The 19,031-nt window shown below is 45.6% G+C and overlaps 1 protein-coding gene across 1 annotated transcript in view; it reads right to left on the bottom strand.

The window, feature by feature from the left end:
• The window catches only part of RIC8A (RIC8 guanine nucleotide exchange factor A), a 196,755-nt gene extending 185,132 nt beyond the window's left edge, over nucleotides 1-11,623 (bottom strand). The window contains exon 1 of the mRNA XM_086956380.1: nucleotides 11,534-11,623. Coding sequence (XP_086812506.1) covers nucleotides 11,534-11,617 — 84 coding nt within the window. The 5' untranslated portion in view covers nucleotides 11,618-11,623. The remainder of the gene's footprint in view (nucleotides 1-11,533) is intronic.
• Nucleotides 11,624-19,031: the final 7,408 nt, after the last annotated feature.

The raw sequence follows: 19,031 nt of genomic DNA, 5'->3' as shown, positions 1-19,031 counted from the left end.
TGAAGCCAGGCATCCAAGCGCTGCTGGGGCCGTTGTGGAGATTAAGCAAGCTATTGCCCAGAGTCACAGAGTGGGACCCATGATTAGACTAAGGACCGAGGTGAGAATTATCGGGTCCGGGGAGATTGAGTCCAAGAGCCGCCGAGGCGGGAATTGAACCCTGGTCCCGGGCCAGACCTCTGCATCAGGGTCTGCCGCTCTAACCATTGAGCCACGCTTCTCCACGATCTCCATTAAAGTCTACTGATGCAGTACGTTAAAAGTTGCATACCGAAGAATAAAGACTGAGCTCCCTGTGGGCGTAGTCACTTGCATGCTCCAGAGCTGGGGTGGATGCTACAACTGGAGATGAGTAGGGGATACCTCCCAAGAAGAAACAAGACTGCTCTTCCTGAGAGTTTGACGAGGTCAAACAAACTGCTTGTGTGTGCCACGTGCGCCCCAAGAAGCAAGCTATGGTTGGCCTATGTAGAGTCAAAGCACTGCTCTAGTCTCGTACAATGCCCTTGAAGAAGGTGAAGGCCCTATGGAGGAGCACCGTCAGAAAGCCCGAAACAAGCCTACTGCTAAGGCCAAAAAAAGAGATGCTGTGCCACAGAGTAACACAAAGTCATCTAAATTTTTTAAAAAACAGCTCATGGCAGATACAACTAGGTACGAAGAAACACTAAAGGCAGCGACTGGCGGATTGGAGAGCGACACCCCTGAGCTGTCCCTTAAAGATGTGATGGATGCCATTGTCGGGGTGTGCACCTCCATGGAACAGCACACTGATGCCATCACAGTAGAGGTGACTCTGATTAGGGTAGACCGTGCCAAAACACATGAGAAGGCCAAGCAACTGGAAATCACTGCCCGGAGTCTTGTGGACGACGTCTCGCAACTCCAGACCGAAGTCCAGGCTCTCCACACCTTTAAGAAGTTCGCTGAAGATGAGCTGGATGACAATGAGGGGCGCTCAGGGAGGAACAATGTACGCATTATATGTATTCCAGAAAAATCGGAAGGACAACTGCCGGACCTCTTTGTTGAAGACTTTGTGCTCAACTATCTGAAGCTGAAGGGGCTCTCAAAGTTCTTCATAGTGGAAAGGGCACACCGGGTCCCGGGGCGTGCCCAAAGCCGGGTGCTCCACCTCGGCCCATTTTGGCAAGACTACTGAACTTCAGAGACCGTGACGTAATACTGCAAAATGTCAGGAACTCCTCGCCTCCCAGGTATGAAAATTCAACTGTAACCTTCTTCCCGGATTTCACGCAGGCCGAGGCAGCGGAGGTCGTTCTTGTCTGTCAAAAAGACTTTGAGAGATAAAGGGGTAAAATACGCTATGCTCTTCCCTGCCAAACTAAGAATTGAGGTGAATGGAATGACTTGGTTCTTTGACCACCCAGAGGCAGACTGGTTAGAGGGCTGGAGAGATGTCAGGGACCACAACTCACGCTGAGCCTCTGTGACGATTGCCACCTCTTGTTGCGTCGGACCAAAGGTTGTCTAAACTTATTCCGGGACCCCTGTGAATCCTGACTACTCTGGTACCGGACCCTGCAGGTGGTGCCTCAACGTGTAACGGTACATGCATACACTGATGACTTTATATCCTGGATTGTTTGACTTTGTCAGCCTCCTACTTCAGGACTAGTACAATAGGTTTCCTTTTCCCTTTCCCTTTCTTTTTGGGGGGAGGGGTGGGGTCGGAGGGGGGCCTTCATCCTTGCATTTGACTTGTATTTGTATTTTTGATGCAACAGGCGCTCTGCGCAGTTGGTTGAATGGGCTGGTTTTTGCCTGAGGTGCAGGGAAGCAGGGAGGGGCCGTTGGACGGTGCGGTTGGGGGGATGGGATTGTTCTTTGTTGTTATATCGGCTTCACTGATGCACATGGCTTTGGGCGTAATATCACTTATTAATATGGCTTTGGGATACGAGTCCACCTTTAACATTCCACTATGCGATCGCACTGGGACAAAAGATTCACCTTAATTAGTTGGAACGTGAATGGGCTGGGGGACAAGGTAAAACGCACTATAGTCCTGCAGTATATAAAACGGCATTCCCCGGAGGTGGTCCTCCTTCAGGAATCGCACCTGGTTGGAAATATGTGTAAAGCCCTAAATAGATGGGGATACAGGCTCCTTGCCCACTCGGGTTTCACTAGTGGGTCTAGGGGAGTGGGCATCATGGCTAAAAACTCCTTCCCCTTTTCTGTTCAGTCTTTGCACGCTGATGAACGTGGGAGGTATATCGCACTCACTGGGCAGTGGGAGGGTAGGGCATTGACTCTGGTGTCTGTGTATGTCCCACCAGGACTACAGGCCCAAACATTTATAGATCTGGGCACTCTGCTCCTCTCCCTCCCGGAGGGCCTAATGCAAGTGGGTGGTGACTTTAATGTTGTTTCATCTGGTATATTGGACCGCCAGCCCCTCCGTGTTACAGGGCCCTCTAATAGTTGGCTCCCCGATTTCATTGAGGCATTTGGCCTATCAGACGCCTGGAGGCTGTTACACCCAAGGGACTTGCAATACACCTTTTTCTCTGGTGCCCATCACAGCTAACTCCCGCATTGATTATTTACTCTTGCCGGCCTCTCATCTACTCCACTTACAAGACGTCCGTCACCTAGCACGCGGCATATCCAACCATTCCCCTATGAGGACTAGGTTGGTGCTGGGAGACCAACGGAATGACATGGTGGCGCCTATTAACCCCTGGTACCTGCGAAACCCCTCGGTTCGCGCGGACCTGCAAAAGACGATTGACTGCTATTTCCAGGAGAACATGGGCTCAGTAGATTCCCATCGGACGCTCTGGGATGCATTCAAATCCATTGTTCGAGGAGCAGCGCTCTCTCTCATGGCGGGAGTTAGGAAGGAAAACTCCAGGGAGCTTAAGACAGTCGACAGGGACGTCCTACGACTAGAGGCAGATGTTGGTAGAGGGGGCACCCCAAAAGCAGCGCATCTTTTGCGACTGAAGACAGACGAGTACAAAGCCATTGCCACTTATCGTGCCAAATCCTGGGATAGAGAGAGCAATGGTAGGATGTATGAATGGGGGGACAAAGCTGGGAAACTCATTGCTTGGCTGGACAAGAAGGAAAAGGCCAACCGCCTTGTGCCTGAGCTCACGACCGACTCGGGTGCAACGATTACAGAGCCAGTCCACATTGCCAAGGAGTTTGCCGCACACTACAACACTGTATATCAGACACAGTCATCCCTACTTGAGGCGGACTCAGCTGACCTCCTCAGAGACATCAAGCTCCTGGTCCTCTCTGAGGACAACCAGAGCTACTTGGATAGTGACATAACCAATGACGAGATCGCACAGGCAATCAGGGCTCTCAAGCCTGATAAAGCGATGGGGTATAATGGGTTGCCCATTGAGCTCTATAAATTGCGTCCAGACAAACAGGCCCCACACGTGCGGGCTATGTTCGAGGAGAGTAGGAAAGCGGGGGAGCTACCACCCGACCAGCGTCTGGCGTCTATAGTGGTCATCCTTAATGAGGGAAAACCAAAAGACAGATGTGTCTCTTATAGACCCATCTCCCTGATTAATGCAGAATCAAAAATACTCGCCAAACTTCTAGCCACCCACCTATCACGAGTGATTAGTGCCCTAGTAAATCCAGATCAATCAAGCTTTATGCCCCATCGCAACACTGCTCTGAATCTGAGACAAGTTCATGGGGTGATAGAGCGGGCCACAGCGGTTCAAGAAGATGCTGTAATTCTGTCCTTAGATACCTCCATGGCATTTGATACCATTGAATGGGCCTACCTCTTTCCAGTACTTATCAAAATGGGATTTCGCCCGCAATTTATATCTTGGGTCAGCCTCCACTATTCTGCTCCTCTCGCGCAGGTGGTCATCAACTACAAGCAGGCGAGCCCTTTGCTCTCAGTTGAGGTACTAGACAGGGGTGCCCGTTGTCTCCCCTGCTCTTCGCCATGTCCCTTGAGCCTCTGGCTGCCTGGATCCGGTGCGACCTGGCCATACGTGGTCTATGGTGGTCGGCAGAATGGGAAGACCGCATCTCGCTCTACGCAGACAACATTCTCTTCTATTTGGCCTCCCCCAAGAAGTCCCTCAGATGTGTTTTAGACATCTTCACATCCTTCGGTAGAGTCTCGGGCTACTCCATCAACTGGAAGAAATCTCTCCTTTACAGCGTATCTAGTGGGACTCCATCTCTCCCCAGGGAATGTCCGATACAGGTGGTGTCCAATGGTTTCTGATACATAGGAATTTTTGTCACCGCCGACCTCAGGCTCCGCTAAGAGAGAAATTTGCTCCTGCCTCTACAGCGTTGAGCCGCTCTCTTTAAGATGATGTCCCTGCCCCACTTCCTTTATGCCCTGCAGAACTATCCCATTCCAGTTACAGCGCAATATTTTAAAGAGATAGAAGATCTACAGAGGCAGTTGCTATGGGACGGGAGACCAAGAATAGCACTTCACAAACTAACCCTCAAATGGTACGACGGCGGCATCAGCCTCCCTGACATAAAGAAATATTACTGGGCGGCTCATCTTCCTGCCATCAATCGGGGTACGTCCCGAGTTCTGGGAGACCCGGGATATGCCATGGACAGTAGGCTGCTACCGGGCGGGACTTACAACTGAGCCCTCTATGCTAATCCCAAGAAATTTCTCTTGACTGGGCCCACTTCCCACTCGGTCCAAGTATGGCATGCAGTCAACAAAAGTTTAGGGTGGGACCGGAGGCTTACGCTTGCGACTCCCTGGTGAGATTCGGAACAACTAGGTAATCTACACTGCTCCAAAGTGTTTGATAAGTGAAACCTCATCAGTATCTCTCAGGTGGGCGACCTCTGGGTGAAGGGTAACATGCTCAGTTTTAGTCAGCTGAAACAACAGTACGAACTCGCAGACTCGGAATTCTTTCGCTACCTACAGATCCGACATGCACTAACCACCGCCATTAATAGGGACTTCCCCCTCCCTGACTCCTCCCCCCTAGAGGATAGGTTATTGGACAGGCTACTTCCACAGAAAGCTATCTCATTTACCTACAAAAAAACTTGTCAACACACCAAATCCCTTGTTTAAATTGTGTGAGTCGTGGGAGGCTGATGGCCTCATACTAGACAACAAGGATTGGAGGGAAGCGGTGGCGTCCCCCAGGGAGGTGGCGATCTCTGCACGTATCCGTCTGATACAATTGAAAATTCTCCACAGGATCTACATCACTGGACCACAGCTGGTATGTATAGGGTGTGGGGGAAACATGGACTTTAGGCGTGGATGTGTGCAGGTTGCCACCTTTATGTACATTCTTTGGGAATGTGAGCAAATTCAGAGATATTGGAGGGGGATACATATGGTCATGAGTGAGGTCCTTCATAAATCTGTCTACCCTGAGGCTAAAAGATTTTTACTTAATGTGTGGGACCCTACTGACTTGGAAGGGGCGGAGAGGTTGTGGGTCACAATGGGTGCCGCTGTTGCTAAAAGAGACATAGCTCCATTATGGGGAGGACTGATGTCCCCAACTGTTACAACAAGGAAGCGAAATCTTGACTGGTGCATGTTTTGAGAGAAAATGGTCTATGTGGCAAGAGGATGCCCCCAAAAATGGTCCCGGATGTGGGCCTAGTGGAACACATACAGGGGAGATATCTGTGTTGCACCTGCTGCCCTCCCAGACAATTAATCCTGGTTTCCCTGAGTACTCTTTTCGAAATAGGTACTGCTTCCCGCAATTGCTTTGTATCCTAAATGAAATGTCATACTCAATCATGCCATATTTCAATTACATGTAATTTGCTGATTGTTTGTGTGTTTTTGTTTATTAAAATCAATAAAAAGATACTTAAAAAAAAGAAAGAAGATGGTGCTGTACAACATCAGGCTGGGTACAACAAACCTTGACGGGACAGCATATACTCTCACTATCAGTAAGTCCCAAAACAGGTTATTGATGCTGCAGTGTTTCTGAAACCACCACCACCATTCGATACTACCAAAAAGCGGAATATTGGTGTCAGATGGACTGCATGGATCAAACGTTCAATGACTTCATAGATTCCCTAGAAGAAGTAGATGACAAAAAAGACTAATACTTAAAGAACCTTGCAGTTGGAGCTGTGAAAGAACCGATAAAGAAATACCACAAATTCACGAAATATCGTACTGTCACATCAAGGAAACGTTTGAAGACAAGTTCAATCCAATGCCAAATGTCAACTATAAAAGATATGGTTTTAACCAAGCAAGACAGCAAGCTGGTGAAACAATGGATGAGTTTGTCAAAAGACTTGATACCGTCATCAAGCATGGAAAATTCAGTCAATTCAATAACGAAGAATCCATCCATGTTAGAGTCATTGTGGGTGCCTCTACGATTCGTTCAAACGACAGATGCTGAGAGAGACGCTCAGTCTAGAAAAGGTACTCATGGCTGCGAGAACTGAGGAACGTGCAAATCGACAGGTTGCTGATATGGAAGCTGGAACCATCCAGAATGAATCAGCATTGATCACGAAAAATAAGTAGAACTACAAAGTAGAGGCCCAGAAGACGATGTCTCAGAAGAAAAAGAAATTATGTTTCCGATGTGAATATGCAAAGCAAAAGGGAAACTAATTATGGCACGAATATAAGAGAAAATAGGCACCAGAAACGTCCAGAAGCATTTTAGCCACACCCACAAGCCCAAATGCCAAATGGCAAACATCAATTGAGGCAAGTAGAGACTAAACGAAACGCACGGGTACTAGGACACCATTGGGCGTAGACGCGGACAGCCAGCTCTGACGTGTCCGTGGCCCACTCATACGAACACTGCCCCCCAACAGCCGCGCACACGACGTGTCTGCGTAAATGCACCCCCCGCCCCACCATATCCCACCCACCGACTGCAGAGATGACTGTCCATGGACAGGAGCGATGGAACAGGCCGTACGCAACAGCCACCTACAGCCCCCAGCGAGCTAACACACTCCCACCACACACCACACAACAAACCCTTCCAAGTTGACCCCCCCACCCTTATCCTTTTTTTTCTTTTTCCCTTCGTTTTTTTTCCCCTTCTTGCGTCCCAATTTCCCTTATTCTTCCTTCCACGTTCACTTGAATACATGGCCTGTTCTGGGCAATGACAGCCGAGACAGTTCCGCTGACAGACATGCTGATTAGGCATTCAAAGATACGTACACAAGCACACGGCAGCACTGTCATGCTTAACCACAATCACAATGAGACGGGTGTGCAGTGGATGATATGAAGGGGGAGGACATACACTGGTGCCTCTGGCCTGACAACGAGCATACTGGGCAAACAGACCTAGGCCGCGAGATAAGAAGGAAACGGGCCGTATCAGCCCCAAGATGTACACTGGTCTCGCCGCCAGTATTTGCAACTATTTCTGTACTACCACACAAGGCCGAGACACTGGGGTTGCGTCACATACCATGGGACGGACCCTCCCAGTGGCTGCTGAATAGCGGCAACCGCTGGAAGTAGTGACCATGACACCTGACATACTACGAGACCACTGTGACCAACCACATGCCAGTTCACCCGCTTTCACAAGATACGACACCAGTAACATCCAGAATGCAATGATACCATGTGATTGATGTAAAGACTTGTGGAGATAAAACGTATTGTTATGGCCTGAATTAACGAATGATGTTATATTCATGTTTCTTTGTAAAACTAATAAAATATATTCAAACAAAAAAAATCAATGTCATCTTCCAAAGCCTCTTCAGCATCATCATCGAGCGACAGTGAAGAAGATGGGTTTGCAATGGTGATGTTGACTGCAGAAAAACATGCACATGTAGGACTGGCTGCTTGCAAAGAAGAACACAAATCAAAGAGTGATCGCCATGTGAAACTACCCAACTCATTTGGCCAATGCCACAAGATCACGCAAAAGGTGAATGGTTGCCCTACAACTTTCATTGTAGACAGTGGTGCATTGAGCAACATCATGCCAGCAGAAAAATACAATGCACTGTCTGTGGTACCACGTCTAATGCCATTGAAAACAAAGGTGTAGACGTGGGCTCCTTCTACGCCATTACAAAGTCAAGGGTCATTTATAACGACCTTGAGGCAGACGAAAATGACAGTACAAGCACCAATTCATGTTCTCCAAGGTACTTTGTCAAGTCTATGTCTACTCAGTCTCAGCACTGATACTGACATGGGACTGTTATCCATTAACTACAATATCAATGCACTTTTTGAAATAGTATGTCAATTCCCGTTGTTATTTAATGGACTAGGTAAACTTAAAACAATGAAGGTGCAACTTCACATTAATGAGGACATTCGTCCTGTTGCTCAGCAACATAGTCAGATGCTTTTCACTTACAGGAAGGTGTTGAGAATGAACTGGAAACATTATTAAAGAATGACATCATCGAGCGCTCTACTAGTCCGAAGCCATGGATTTTGCTCATAGTGGTAGTACAAAAAAAGGACAGTGGAGGTGACATGCACATTTGTATTGATATTTGCCAAGTCAACATAGCCACCCAGATCCACACATAGCAGACATGATTACACAGCTGAATGACGCAAACGTTTTTGCCCGTCTTGATCTGAACAAAGGATATCATCAACTGGAGCTGGAAGAGAACTGTAGGTACATTACTATTTTTTTAACTCGTTTTGCTGTGTCATCGGCTGCAGAAATCTTTCAGGCTGCCATTCTCCGAATTATTCAACCTGTGACACATGCTTTTAAGTTAAGTGATAATATATTAGTGTTTGAGGCCACACCAAAGGAACATTACAAAGCTCTTCAGCAAGTGTGTCATTTGCTCGCCGATGCAGATTTCACGTTTAAATGCAGAAAAGTGTGAGTTTTACAAAACCAAACTCAAATACTTAAGGCATATTTTCTCGGAAGGGGAAATGACTCCTGCCCCTGAAAAAGTACAAGCATTGTCATCCACCTGCGACCTGCAAGATGTAAACATGCTGCAGTCCTTCTTAGACATGGCCAGCTATTGCTAAACATACATTTGTGATTTTGTCACGGTGAGCTCCCCATTACGAGAGTTGACAAAGAAAAATGTTCCCATCCAATGGGCTCCTGAATGTGATCCAAGTTTCAATAAAATCAAACGTGTCGAAAATGTAACTGAAATGGCTTACTTTGATCCAAAGTTACACACTTAGATTGTTGTAGACACAAGCCCAGTGGAGTTGGGCGCGATCCTTGCTCAACACAATGGACAGCCAAATGCTCAGAGACACACTGTGGACTATACCAGCCGAAGTTTATCTTAGACTGAACGTGCCTATTCTCAGCCAAAAAAAGAGGTCCTAGTTGTAGTGTGGGTCTTGTGAACATTTTCATTTGTTTCTGTACGGAAAACATTTCACTCTTGTCACTGACCACCAGGTATTGCTCGCCATCTTCAGAAATCTGAAAGCCAACATGCCCCCTCGCATCGTGAGGTGGGGGTTGAGATTGTAAGAGTATGATTACACTATTGTGCATAACCTGGGGATGGATCAAAAACAAGCAGATAACTCCTCACAAGTGCCATTACAGCATACCAGTGCAACGTCTAAAGCGGCTGAAGCATACATTAATGTCATAGTAAAGTCCAGCACAACTGCAGCTCTATCCATTAAGCAAATCCCTGCTGCTACTAATACAGACAGAGACAAGCTCACACTCAAGGATTTAACTGCAAAGCAATCATGGAGTAAACATACTCACCCTCTCACAGATTACATTGAATATATAGCAAAAATTCACGAATGTGCAGGAAGACCTTTCTCTCACACCAGGAAGACCTTTCTGTCATTCAAGAAGGTATCATACTAAGAGATTCGAGAATTGTCATACCTGAGAACTTGAGACAACAAGTTATTGAACTGGCACACAAAGGACATTGTGGCATTGCAGCCACCAAGAGAGCCCTCAGAGAATGAGTGTAGTTTCCTAACCTTGACGAACAAGTCAAGAAGGAACTGAAAGCATATCACATGTGTAACTGCATATTTCCCAAGACAACACAGCATCCGTTAAATATGTCTGACCTTCTTAAACAAGCATGGGAGAAAATTGCTGTTTATTTCTTTGGACCTTTAAACAATAGCCATCATCTTATGGTAGTTTTGGATGAGTACTCACGTTTCCCTTAGTGGAAGATTTATCATCGACCACACATGACAAAGTCATCGAGAGGCAGGATAATATTTTTTTAATGTGGGGTATTCCCTCCATCCTCCAATCTGACAATGGTCTGCCCTTCAATAGCAGATATTTAAAGACTTTCTTAATCGTTTAAACGTAAGCATCAGAAAAGCACGCCACAGGTAAATGGTGTTGTGAAAGATTTATTGGAACCCTAAATAAAGTGGTTCAGCGTGCTATGCTTGAAGTAATCGATCTCACATCAGCTTTGTGTCCAGCCCTTTATGCTTTTCGGTCAACTCCCCATTTCACAACAGGTGAAAGCCCTGCCACCTTGCTTTTTGGGAGAGCCATTGAGACAAAGTTGCCACAGTGGACCATGAGCAGAGTAATAGACATTGATGAGATTCGTGTCACGATCGATGAAGGCCTATGCAGATAAGCGCAGATGCGCTAGGGAAACAGTTTTCAAAGAAAGAGATCAAGTCAAACAAAAACAGAAAAGCAAGACTGGCGCTTCGTTTTATTCTGATACAATGAAAGTCGTGACAAGTAAAGGACATACATTAACCGCGAAAAGTAAAGGACATATGGTGACCAGTCAATGTCGCAGAAAATCCATTACGAGAGACTCATCTCATTTCAAACATCTGCCTCAATGTTCGTTGGATCCAGACCTCACGAGTGAACCAAGTCCACCTGAGTGACCACATCCAGCATCTGAGTCTACATCTACGATGCCAGATGGCAGTTCAACTCCACCTCCTACGACTCAATCTGGAAGATTGGTGGGAGCACCTCAACGACTCATTGAGGGCTCTAATATATATATGTTATTTGTGTTTTTAATTTAACAAAGGGGGAGATGTATTGTGTGATCATGCGCAGTAGGGCCCTTGTGGTCCTAAGTGGACTCCTTACAAAGTTACATAATCAGTTGTGAGGTATTTAGGAGTGTCTGAGTGTGGTCAATAAAGTCTATGACGCAGTATGGTCAGTTAACAGCTTCATGCGGAAGAATAAAGAAGTGTACTTCTGAGCTATCTGTGTGCGTAGTCATTTGCGTGCTCCAGAGCTGGGGTGGATGCTACACCAAGTATATAGCCCATATTAATTTTGTACCACAAATGGGACCGACATTTGCCATGTACAAACCCATCCCAGTACCACATGTTCCGGCTTTGGTGCTATGGCACGTGATGCACACTTCCTCTCTGTACCACTGATGAAATCCACACTGGCCCAGGCGCGCCCTCGGTCGGAAAATGTGCGCAGACTCGTACTGACATGACCACACACTCACTAGAACCACGGAATAGGCCCGTGGACCAGACGGGGTTCCCACCCACGACGTATCCCGAACGCAATTCTTACTGACGTCATGCCACAGATAGGCTCACCTGCTTGTTGTAGCTTTGAAGCGCCCGCTGTACCACATCCTGTTGCCCGCTCTCCAGTGTGGTTACTAGCCTCTTCAGGTCCATGGTCTGCAGGGGGGGGGGGGGGGGGGGGGGGGAAGAGAAGAGGGAGGGGCGCAGGCAGCAGTGAAAGAAGAGCACACTGGTGGCAGCGGGCACTGAGACAACGAGAGAGCGCGAGAGGAGGACGGCAGGGGATGATGCAGGGTAGGCCGACAAGGGCCCGAGCCGCAGGTGTTTCCGGGTCCCCTGACGCTCGGGTCCACGCGCGTCGGATTCTCCAGCGCGGCTCCTGTCCCTCGCTGCTGTAATCCCTTCCCTTCCGGATTTCAGGGAGCAGCTGGTACACCGCTGCCCGGAGCCGTGGAGAGGATGCTGGCTGGGGCACCGCCCGGGCAGGAGCCCCACCCCGAGAGTTGTGGCAGATATGACGGGCAGAAAACGCTGTGTTGCAGCGTTAGCAAATCCTAACAAAATAGCGACAGTGTCGACCCGCTAATTGCAAGGACTGCCTGCGACCTCAGCCATCCGCATGTATGGTTTGAAAATACAACGTAGACAGAATCCTCCATTTTGCACCCAGGACCTCACGTACACGTATCACCATGGAGATACAGCTTTAAAGAGACACTATAACCAGGGCTTTAAGTGGGATGAAATAACTGGGGGTCTCTCAAAGAGGCGTGGCATGTGTTTTTCAGGGCGTGGCTTACAAGCACATGAACTGAAAATCTATGCTAAGGGTAGTGTGCCGCCCGACTGGTATTTTGCTGCTTCTGTCATTAAATTCAGATATATAATACAGCAAGTAACATTACGCTTACAACAAGCCAGTACTGTTAGCTTTGTCAATGGTTGTTAGTTGCATAAGATAAATAATCAACAACCACGGCGGCGTTGCATATAAAATTGAAAATGCCTCCGTTCTGAAATGGTGAGACTTTGAAAGAACTATAACGAGTTTCTTTAAGTTACAGCACAGACAGACAAGGGTGGTACTTCTGCAGAATTAAGATTTTCTTTCATACTGAGGTCAGTGAGGGCAAAAATGTAGAGCCCCATAGGGACTCGTCTCTGTACCTGCCTTTTAGAACTGCCTGTGCCATGCTCAATAGGCAGGACCCGGTCCACTCAAAGCCCTGACTATCACATTAATAAGCAACCACAACATCGTCAGGTGCACACAAAGCACCAGGTACATACACTGAATCATTCACAGGGATGAACACAACACAAGGAATAAACAGCATCATGAACACAGAATCAAGCTCATAGTGTGGCAATCTCGGAGCAAATCATTAGTGTGATGTTTTCAGAAAGTATGATGATAGAGCAGTCAGGGCTTTAAGCAGGCCGGGTCCCGCCGGTTCTCAGCACCAGCAGTTCTAAACAGCAGGTGCTGGGACAGGTCCCTATCGGACTCTCCATTTTTGTCCTCATCCTCAGGTTGAAAAAATCTTAACTCTGTAGCAGTGCCACCCATCACAGCCTTTAATGTAACTTCAAAAAGACTCGTTATAGTTCTTTCGCAGTCTCATTATTTCAGGCCTGAAGCATTTTCAATATTATATACAACAAAGCCATGGTTATTGCTTAATTATATTATGCAACTAACAACCATTGAAAAAAAGCCAATAGTCCTGGCTTGTTGTTGGTGTAATGCTCGCAGTTGGATTCTGGATGCAATGACAGAAGGAGCAAAATACTAGTCGGGCGCCACACTATGCTAAACACAGATTTTTAGCTAAGGTGTTTGTAAGCCACACCCGTAATTACATTGAGCACGCCTCTTTAAGTTGCGTTGGGTTTTTATGTCCCACTTACACCCCTGGAATCAGTAGTGCTTTGGACACCTTACCTTCCTTGGAGAGTTCTGTTTCATAACTGTGTGTGGGAAGAGCCTCATTATAAGTGCTCTGAGGAATTGAAGGTGGCTCTTGATTATTCATATTCCAGCATGTATTGAGTTTGACTTTCTTATCTTAGCTTCCAGAATTGTAAAGTAGTTTCCACGAGTGTAAGACTTATTGAAGGAAGCTGTGGTCAGAAATAGGGCCAGTTTGGTTTGAAGAGATCCCCTTAACTTGGTGGTAGCTTATATTGAAGATAAAGAGGTCTATTACCAATGGCTTGATGTAAATGTGCATTGCTTTAAAGGTTATATGGCAGACTCACAAACAAGTAGCAAATCTACACTCAAAGGTTTACATCTACACCCAAGTGTAGATTTACTCCTTTGTGGAATTAGGTATTCACATGGCTAGCTGTGTTTCCATGCTGATTCCTGGAAAGTCATTTGATTTTCCAATCGAGATCCCAACCCCGCTGTGTAGAGTTCTTTGTAGCAGAAAGTCCAACAGAGAGGGAATTGGCTCTCCTGTGCTAATGCATATTTTTTTCCACCACAGGGAACACTAAGGAATACCTACATTTCCATCCCTTGAGTGGGATTTATGGGTATGGAGAACTCTCATGGCAAATATCTTCGCACTTGTAAATGGGCTCATACCTGTCAGAAATCTCTTTGGGAATTCCTGGCAGCTGTAAGGTAAATGTAGGTCCGGTTCTAAGGTGATGTGACCTGTGCAGCCGCACCTGGTGCTGAAATCAAGGAGCACCATGTTTAAAAAATAACACAGGTTTAGAAAGCACCTGTAGCAGAGTTCCTTGTGTCCAGCAGTTTTTAGGCAACAATAAAAATGTCAAGATAACTCGGGCGATTAATGTTCCTGCTGGAGAGAGATCTTTTGTCTCGTGGCGGTTTCCACTCATGATAAAGTAGCCCAGAGGGTTGCTATGCCTGCTGCAAAGAATGTGCACCACGCAAATCCCGACCTGTATTTTATGTGGATTGCTCAGTGGGCTACTGCTTTTGTCACAGAGATCCTTTTTCTACTTGTAGTTCATAAGTTACATCCCTAATATAGCACAGTGAGATTTAAACTGTTAATTCTTATTAGTAAAGCCAACCACTGTGGTACGGTTTAAATCCTGAGTTTCTGCTTCTCCATTCCAATCACTCTTAACATATACTGCCTACTAGCAGTGGTGACATGTGATTCCTACAACTTGTACTTCTCATTGTTTTATGTAAATTTCCTATGGACTGGTTAACACACATTGGATTAATTGCCTTTGTATAATGTGTAAGTGTTGTAAAGTGCTCTGAAACCCTACACTGGTATGAATAGTTCTATAAAACAAATGAAATACATGTAAGAGAGGAGCAATGGAGAGATGAGAGGCACTGGCGGAGTGTGGCAGTGAGGGAATTTGTGGAGAGGGAGGTTTTTGTGGAGGGGCACCAACTAAGATTGTTGCACGGGCATCACCAGTGCTAAAGCCGGCGCTGGGTAGGTTCAGTTGTAAACCTGTGTTTTGAATCAAATTCACCTTTGTGAATAGGGTCTCAAATGTCTAGTCACATACAGCCAATGTAAGGATTGAACAGTTGGTGAGGTGCAATCCCGGATAAGGAGGTTGTCCTGCAGCTGCTTTCTGGATTCTCTGTAGTTCACAGGTCAGGTGGTGAGAGGATCCAAGGTAAATACAGTTGGTGCAGTATGTATGGGAAAAGTAATAGGTCAATGATGGTTTTTCCTCATTTGGGAAGCCTAGATAATGGAATATTCTTTGCATTGCCTTAAGTAAAAAGACCTTTTGGAAACATAACTATAATCCCTAGAAAGAAAGTAGAGATCCATATTCACAAAATTGTTTGAGGTTAGGCTGAGCTTTTTTGACTAGGTAGAAGACGTGTGGGAGTGGTCCTTTTTCGCATACTCTAGAATCCTAGTTTTTAACAGGTTAATTTTGATGCAGTTAGTTACCATACAATGGCCAACCGCTTGGAGGTATTCACCTATGGCAAAGGAATTGAGATGAACAAGTTACTTACCTTTAGTAACACTGTTTCTGGTAGAGACTTTATCTACCCGCAGAATTCTCACCTTTTTTAAAAAATAAATTCTTTTTATTATAGACAAACAATAAACTATACAGATTGGCATTGTCGTCATCACATTTCTTTGGCTTTGGTAGCATATCATTACTTCCTTTACAATCCATAGGTCAACAATATTTTTGTAAGGCCGCCCCCTACATCTCCACGCCCTCCAGTGAGGTACAATCTGTCAGTTTGCGCACATATATCCTCTCTATAAGAGTTGCACATACCCCATATTTGCATTCACTTTTTGGGGCATCCCCTGGACACATACACTGTTTACTCTCAAAACATACACCAATCCATATCTTCAATCCATTCCCTTACTGTTGGTGTCTCCTGCGCTCCCCACCTTTTTGCAATGTATCTCTTTGCTACAATTCCCCCTAGGGTCACCCACAGCTTCTCTTTAGTTCCTATGTCCACTGGTTCCCAAATATTCAAAATGCACAACTTTGGATTTAGTTCTAGGTGAGTCCCCAATACGTCCCCCATGCATTTGAGGACCGCCTCCCAGTATGTCACTATCAGTGGACATTCCCACAATATGTGTGGGAACGTACCGTACCCCCTTGACTGCAATTTTGTCTACAACTAGCGTCCTCCTTATAGCCCACCTTAACTAATGTGCGTCCTGTATAGTATATTCTATGCAGCACTTTCAATTGCACTAACTTCAACTTCAATGAGATCACCACCTCTCTGGATGATGCTAAGGCCTCACGCCATTCCTCTTCATCTAACTCCTGTAGTTCTTGTTCCCACTTTGCCCGGAGCTGTTGAAGTGGATCCGGGGAGTTATTAATCAATTTGGAATAAGTTATCAAGATCGCCCTGCGTGGCATGTACACATCTAAAAGTCGATCTTCAAGTTGCGAGGCCTCTGGAAACGGTTCTTCACAAGGCAATACCTCTTTTTTTTTTTTTGTAAAATTTGGCAATACCTCTTTTAATGCATGCCGCACCTGCAAGTATCTGAATCTCTCCCTCTCCGCTAGCTCATAGTCTTGCTGCAACATCTCAAAGGTTACTACCTCTGCCTTTTTCCAAATATTTCCTACCCGCGATATCCCGATAGTGTCCCACTCAGGAAATCCTTTCATTTTCCAAAGGGATCCAATCTGCTCTGAGTTCCATAGCGGGGTGGCTAGTGTTACAGTCTTTGCCCATCCCATAATTTTCTGCGCCATGTGCTATATCTGAACTGCATGGTGAGTGGGTTTTGTCAGTCCCATCTTGGACGGGTTAGGAAAAAAGCTCTCGTGTAGATATTACCTGGCAATAGCCACCTGTCCATTGCATATCCTGGAACATCATGGGGCTTATGGATCCAATGATTAATGGAGGACAATTGAGACACCCAATAATACTTTTTGATATTAGGTAACCCAATACCGCCGTCATACCAGCTCTGCACAAATTTTGATATTGCAGTTCGGGGCGGGCTGTTACTCCAGAGCAGCGCTCTCTGTACATTTTCCACAGCTTTGAAGTAGGCCGCTGGTACCATATCTGGCGCGTTATGTAGGATATACAAGAAACGAGGCAGCTACATCATTTTGAATAATGCCGCTCTACCCAATAGGGAGAGCGGCAATGTCTTCCAGTGCTCTACATAGCATCCCAGCCGCTGCAATTGTGGCTGCAGGTTGGCAGTGTAGAACAATTTAGGATCCTTATTAATGTACAACCCCAAATATTTAAAGCCATTCTCAGCAATCGTCACTTGACAGTCTTTGGGGAGGCATGGAGGGTCTGCATGCAGTATGAATATCACTGACTTTGTCCAGTTTATTGCATACCTGGAGTTATTACCAAAATTTGTAAAGATGTTAAGGACTCGATGCAACAATGTAGTTGGCAAAGCCAAATATAGTAACATAGAGGGATATGCGGACCTCCAAACCGTCCATCAAAAGCAGCCCTCGGATTACGGGGTCCTTACGGATCCAACAAGCCAGAGGCTCAAACATTAATGCAAACAGCAGCAGGGATAAGGGACACCCCTGAGGCGTCCCTCTGTGAAGTTGGAAAACAGTAGATTTTGTATTATTGACCACGACTTGGGTGAGCGGTTCTGAGTACAGAAGCCGCACCCAGTCCATGAATCTAGGGCCGAAGCCCATTCTCTGCAATACTGCAAATAAGTACGGACATTCTATAGTGTCAAACGCCATGGGGGTGCCAGTGACACCACCACCGCATCCTCCCTCAGTGAGTCTACCCTCCCCATGACCCTATTTAGTCTTTTCAGGTTCAGTGACGTGTTTCTAGCTGGCATAACGCCGGACTGGTCTGCATGGACCAGTCCAGAAATCACACGCACCAATCTGGTAGCCAAAATCTTGGCCAGTATTTTAATTTCTGCATTTAGCAGGGAGATAGGCCTGTAGGAAGAGCATTTACTCCTGGTTTCCCTTCTTTATGAATGACCACCAACGTAGCCATTCTCTGATCCTGCTGGAGACATCCCTTCTCTAAACTCTCTTCATACATGGATTTGAGGTATGGGGCAATCCTGTCAGGTTTCAGTTTGTAGAGTTCAATGGGTAGCCCATTTGGGATTATTCCCATTACTCTTTATATATATATTCAACATAATAAGTTCCTTCTCAGGTAGAACAAGGGAAAACATTTTTTAGGAATACATACTATACTGGGGCACAGTGGGCAGTGGTTTCTGGATTTCTTGAGTTATGTTAGGTCTCTCTAGAGGGTAGTTACTAATGGAGCTTGAGATATATTAAATCTCGAATGGCAATTGGCATATAGAAACACCCAAAGACTATTCCTACAGGGGTGTCTGTATGAAATTGTGGATTTATATTACTTACTTTAAAAAGAACTCTCATTACATTAGAGATGTATTCCTCTGTAGTCAATTCGAGGAAAAATTCCATCAATCCTCACAAAACACCATTTAGTGATATTGGTGTAAAAGGTCCACACAAGTCTTTTTGTCTGAAATCAAAAAACCTAGCTTGAAACTCATATATTTAAATATCTAGAGTCTGTATATATAGTAATACTCTAAGGGTACTTCAATTACCTTCACTTTTTCGTGGAGTTCTCTTTATTAGAAGGAAAAAGGAGCCACCGTTATAAGGGACTTTTTGGAGTCATCTATATAAAAAATCATAGGATGTTACAATTTTACTCCTTTTTAATAGTATATGTCAAGTCGTAAATGATTACATTTCTACATCATCATCGCACACTTACCCTTGAGTACAGGGGATCAGCCTAAGGTGTAGCACGTGACTGGATGGTGTCAAACTATTTTTTTGCGTGCTGCCTTTTTGCGTAGTCTATTCGGGTGGTCTGTATTCAATTTACCGCCCTGAAAGAAACATATATTTATATGGATTTATATATTCCATCTATTTCCCATTCTATTCAATTTGGGACGCATATAATTTAAGAAGAACGTACTGTGTTCGTGTTTAAAAGCATAGTATATCTTTTAGACTGGTGATTATTCGTGCATCAAGACACCTATTTCTAAGCGTCGGTTTATTAATCCAAAAATGGTGA

The sequence above is a fragment of the Lissotriton vulgaris genome, chromosome 2_1 (genome assembly GCF_964263255.1).
Source record: "Lissotriton vulgaris chromosome 2_1, aLisVul1.2, whole genome shotgun sequence".
Taxonomy (NCBI): domain Eukaryota; kingdom Metazoa; phylum Chordata; class Amphibia; order Caudata; family Salamandridae; genus Lissotriton; species Lissotriton vulgaris.
The sequence above is the reverse complement of the archived record's forward strand: the minus strand, read 5'-3'. Positions and strand labels throughout refer to the sequence as shown.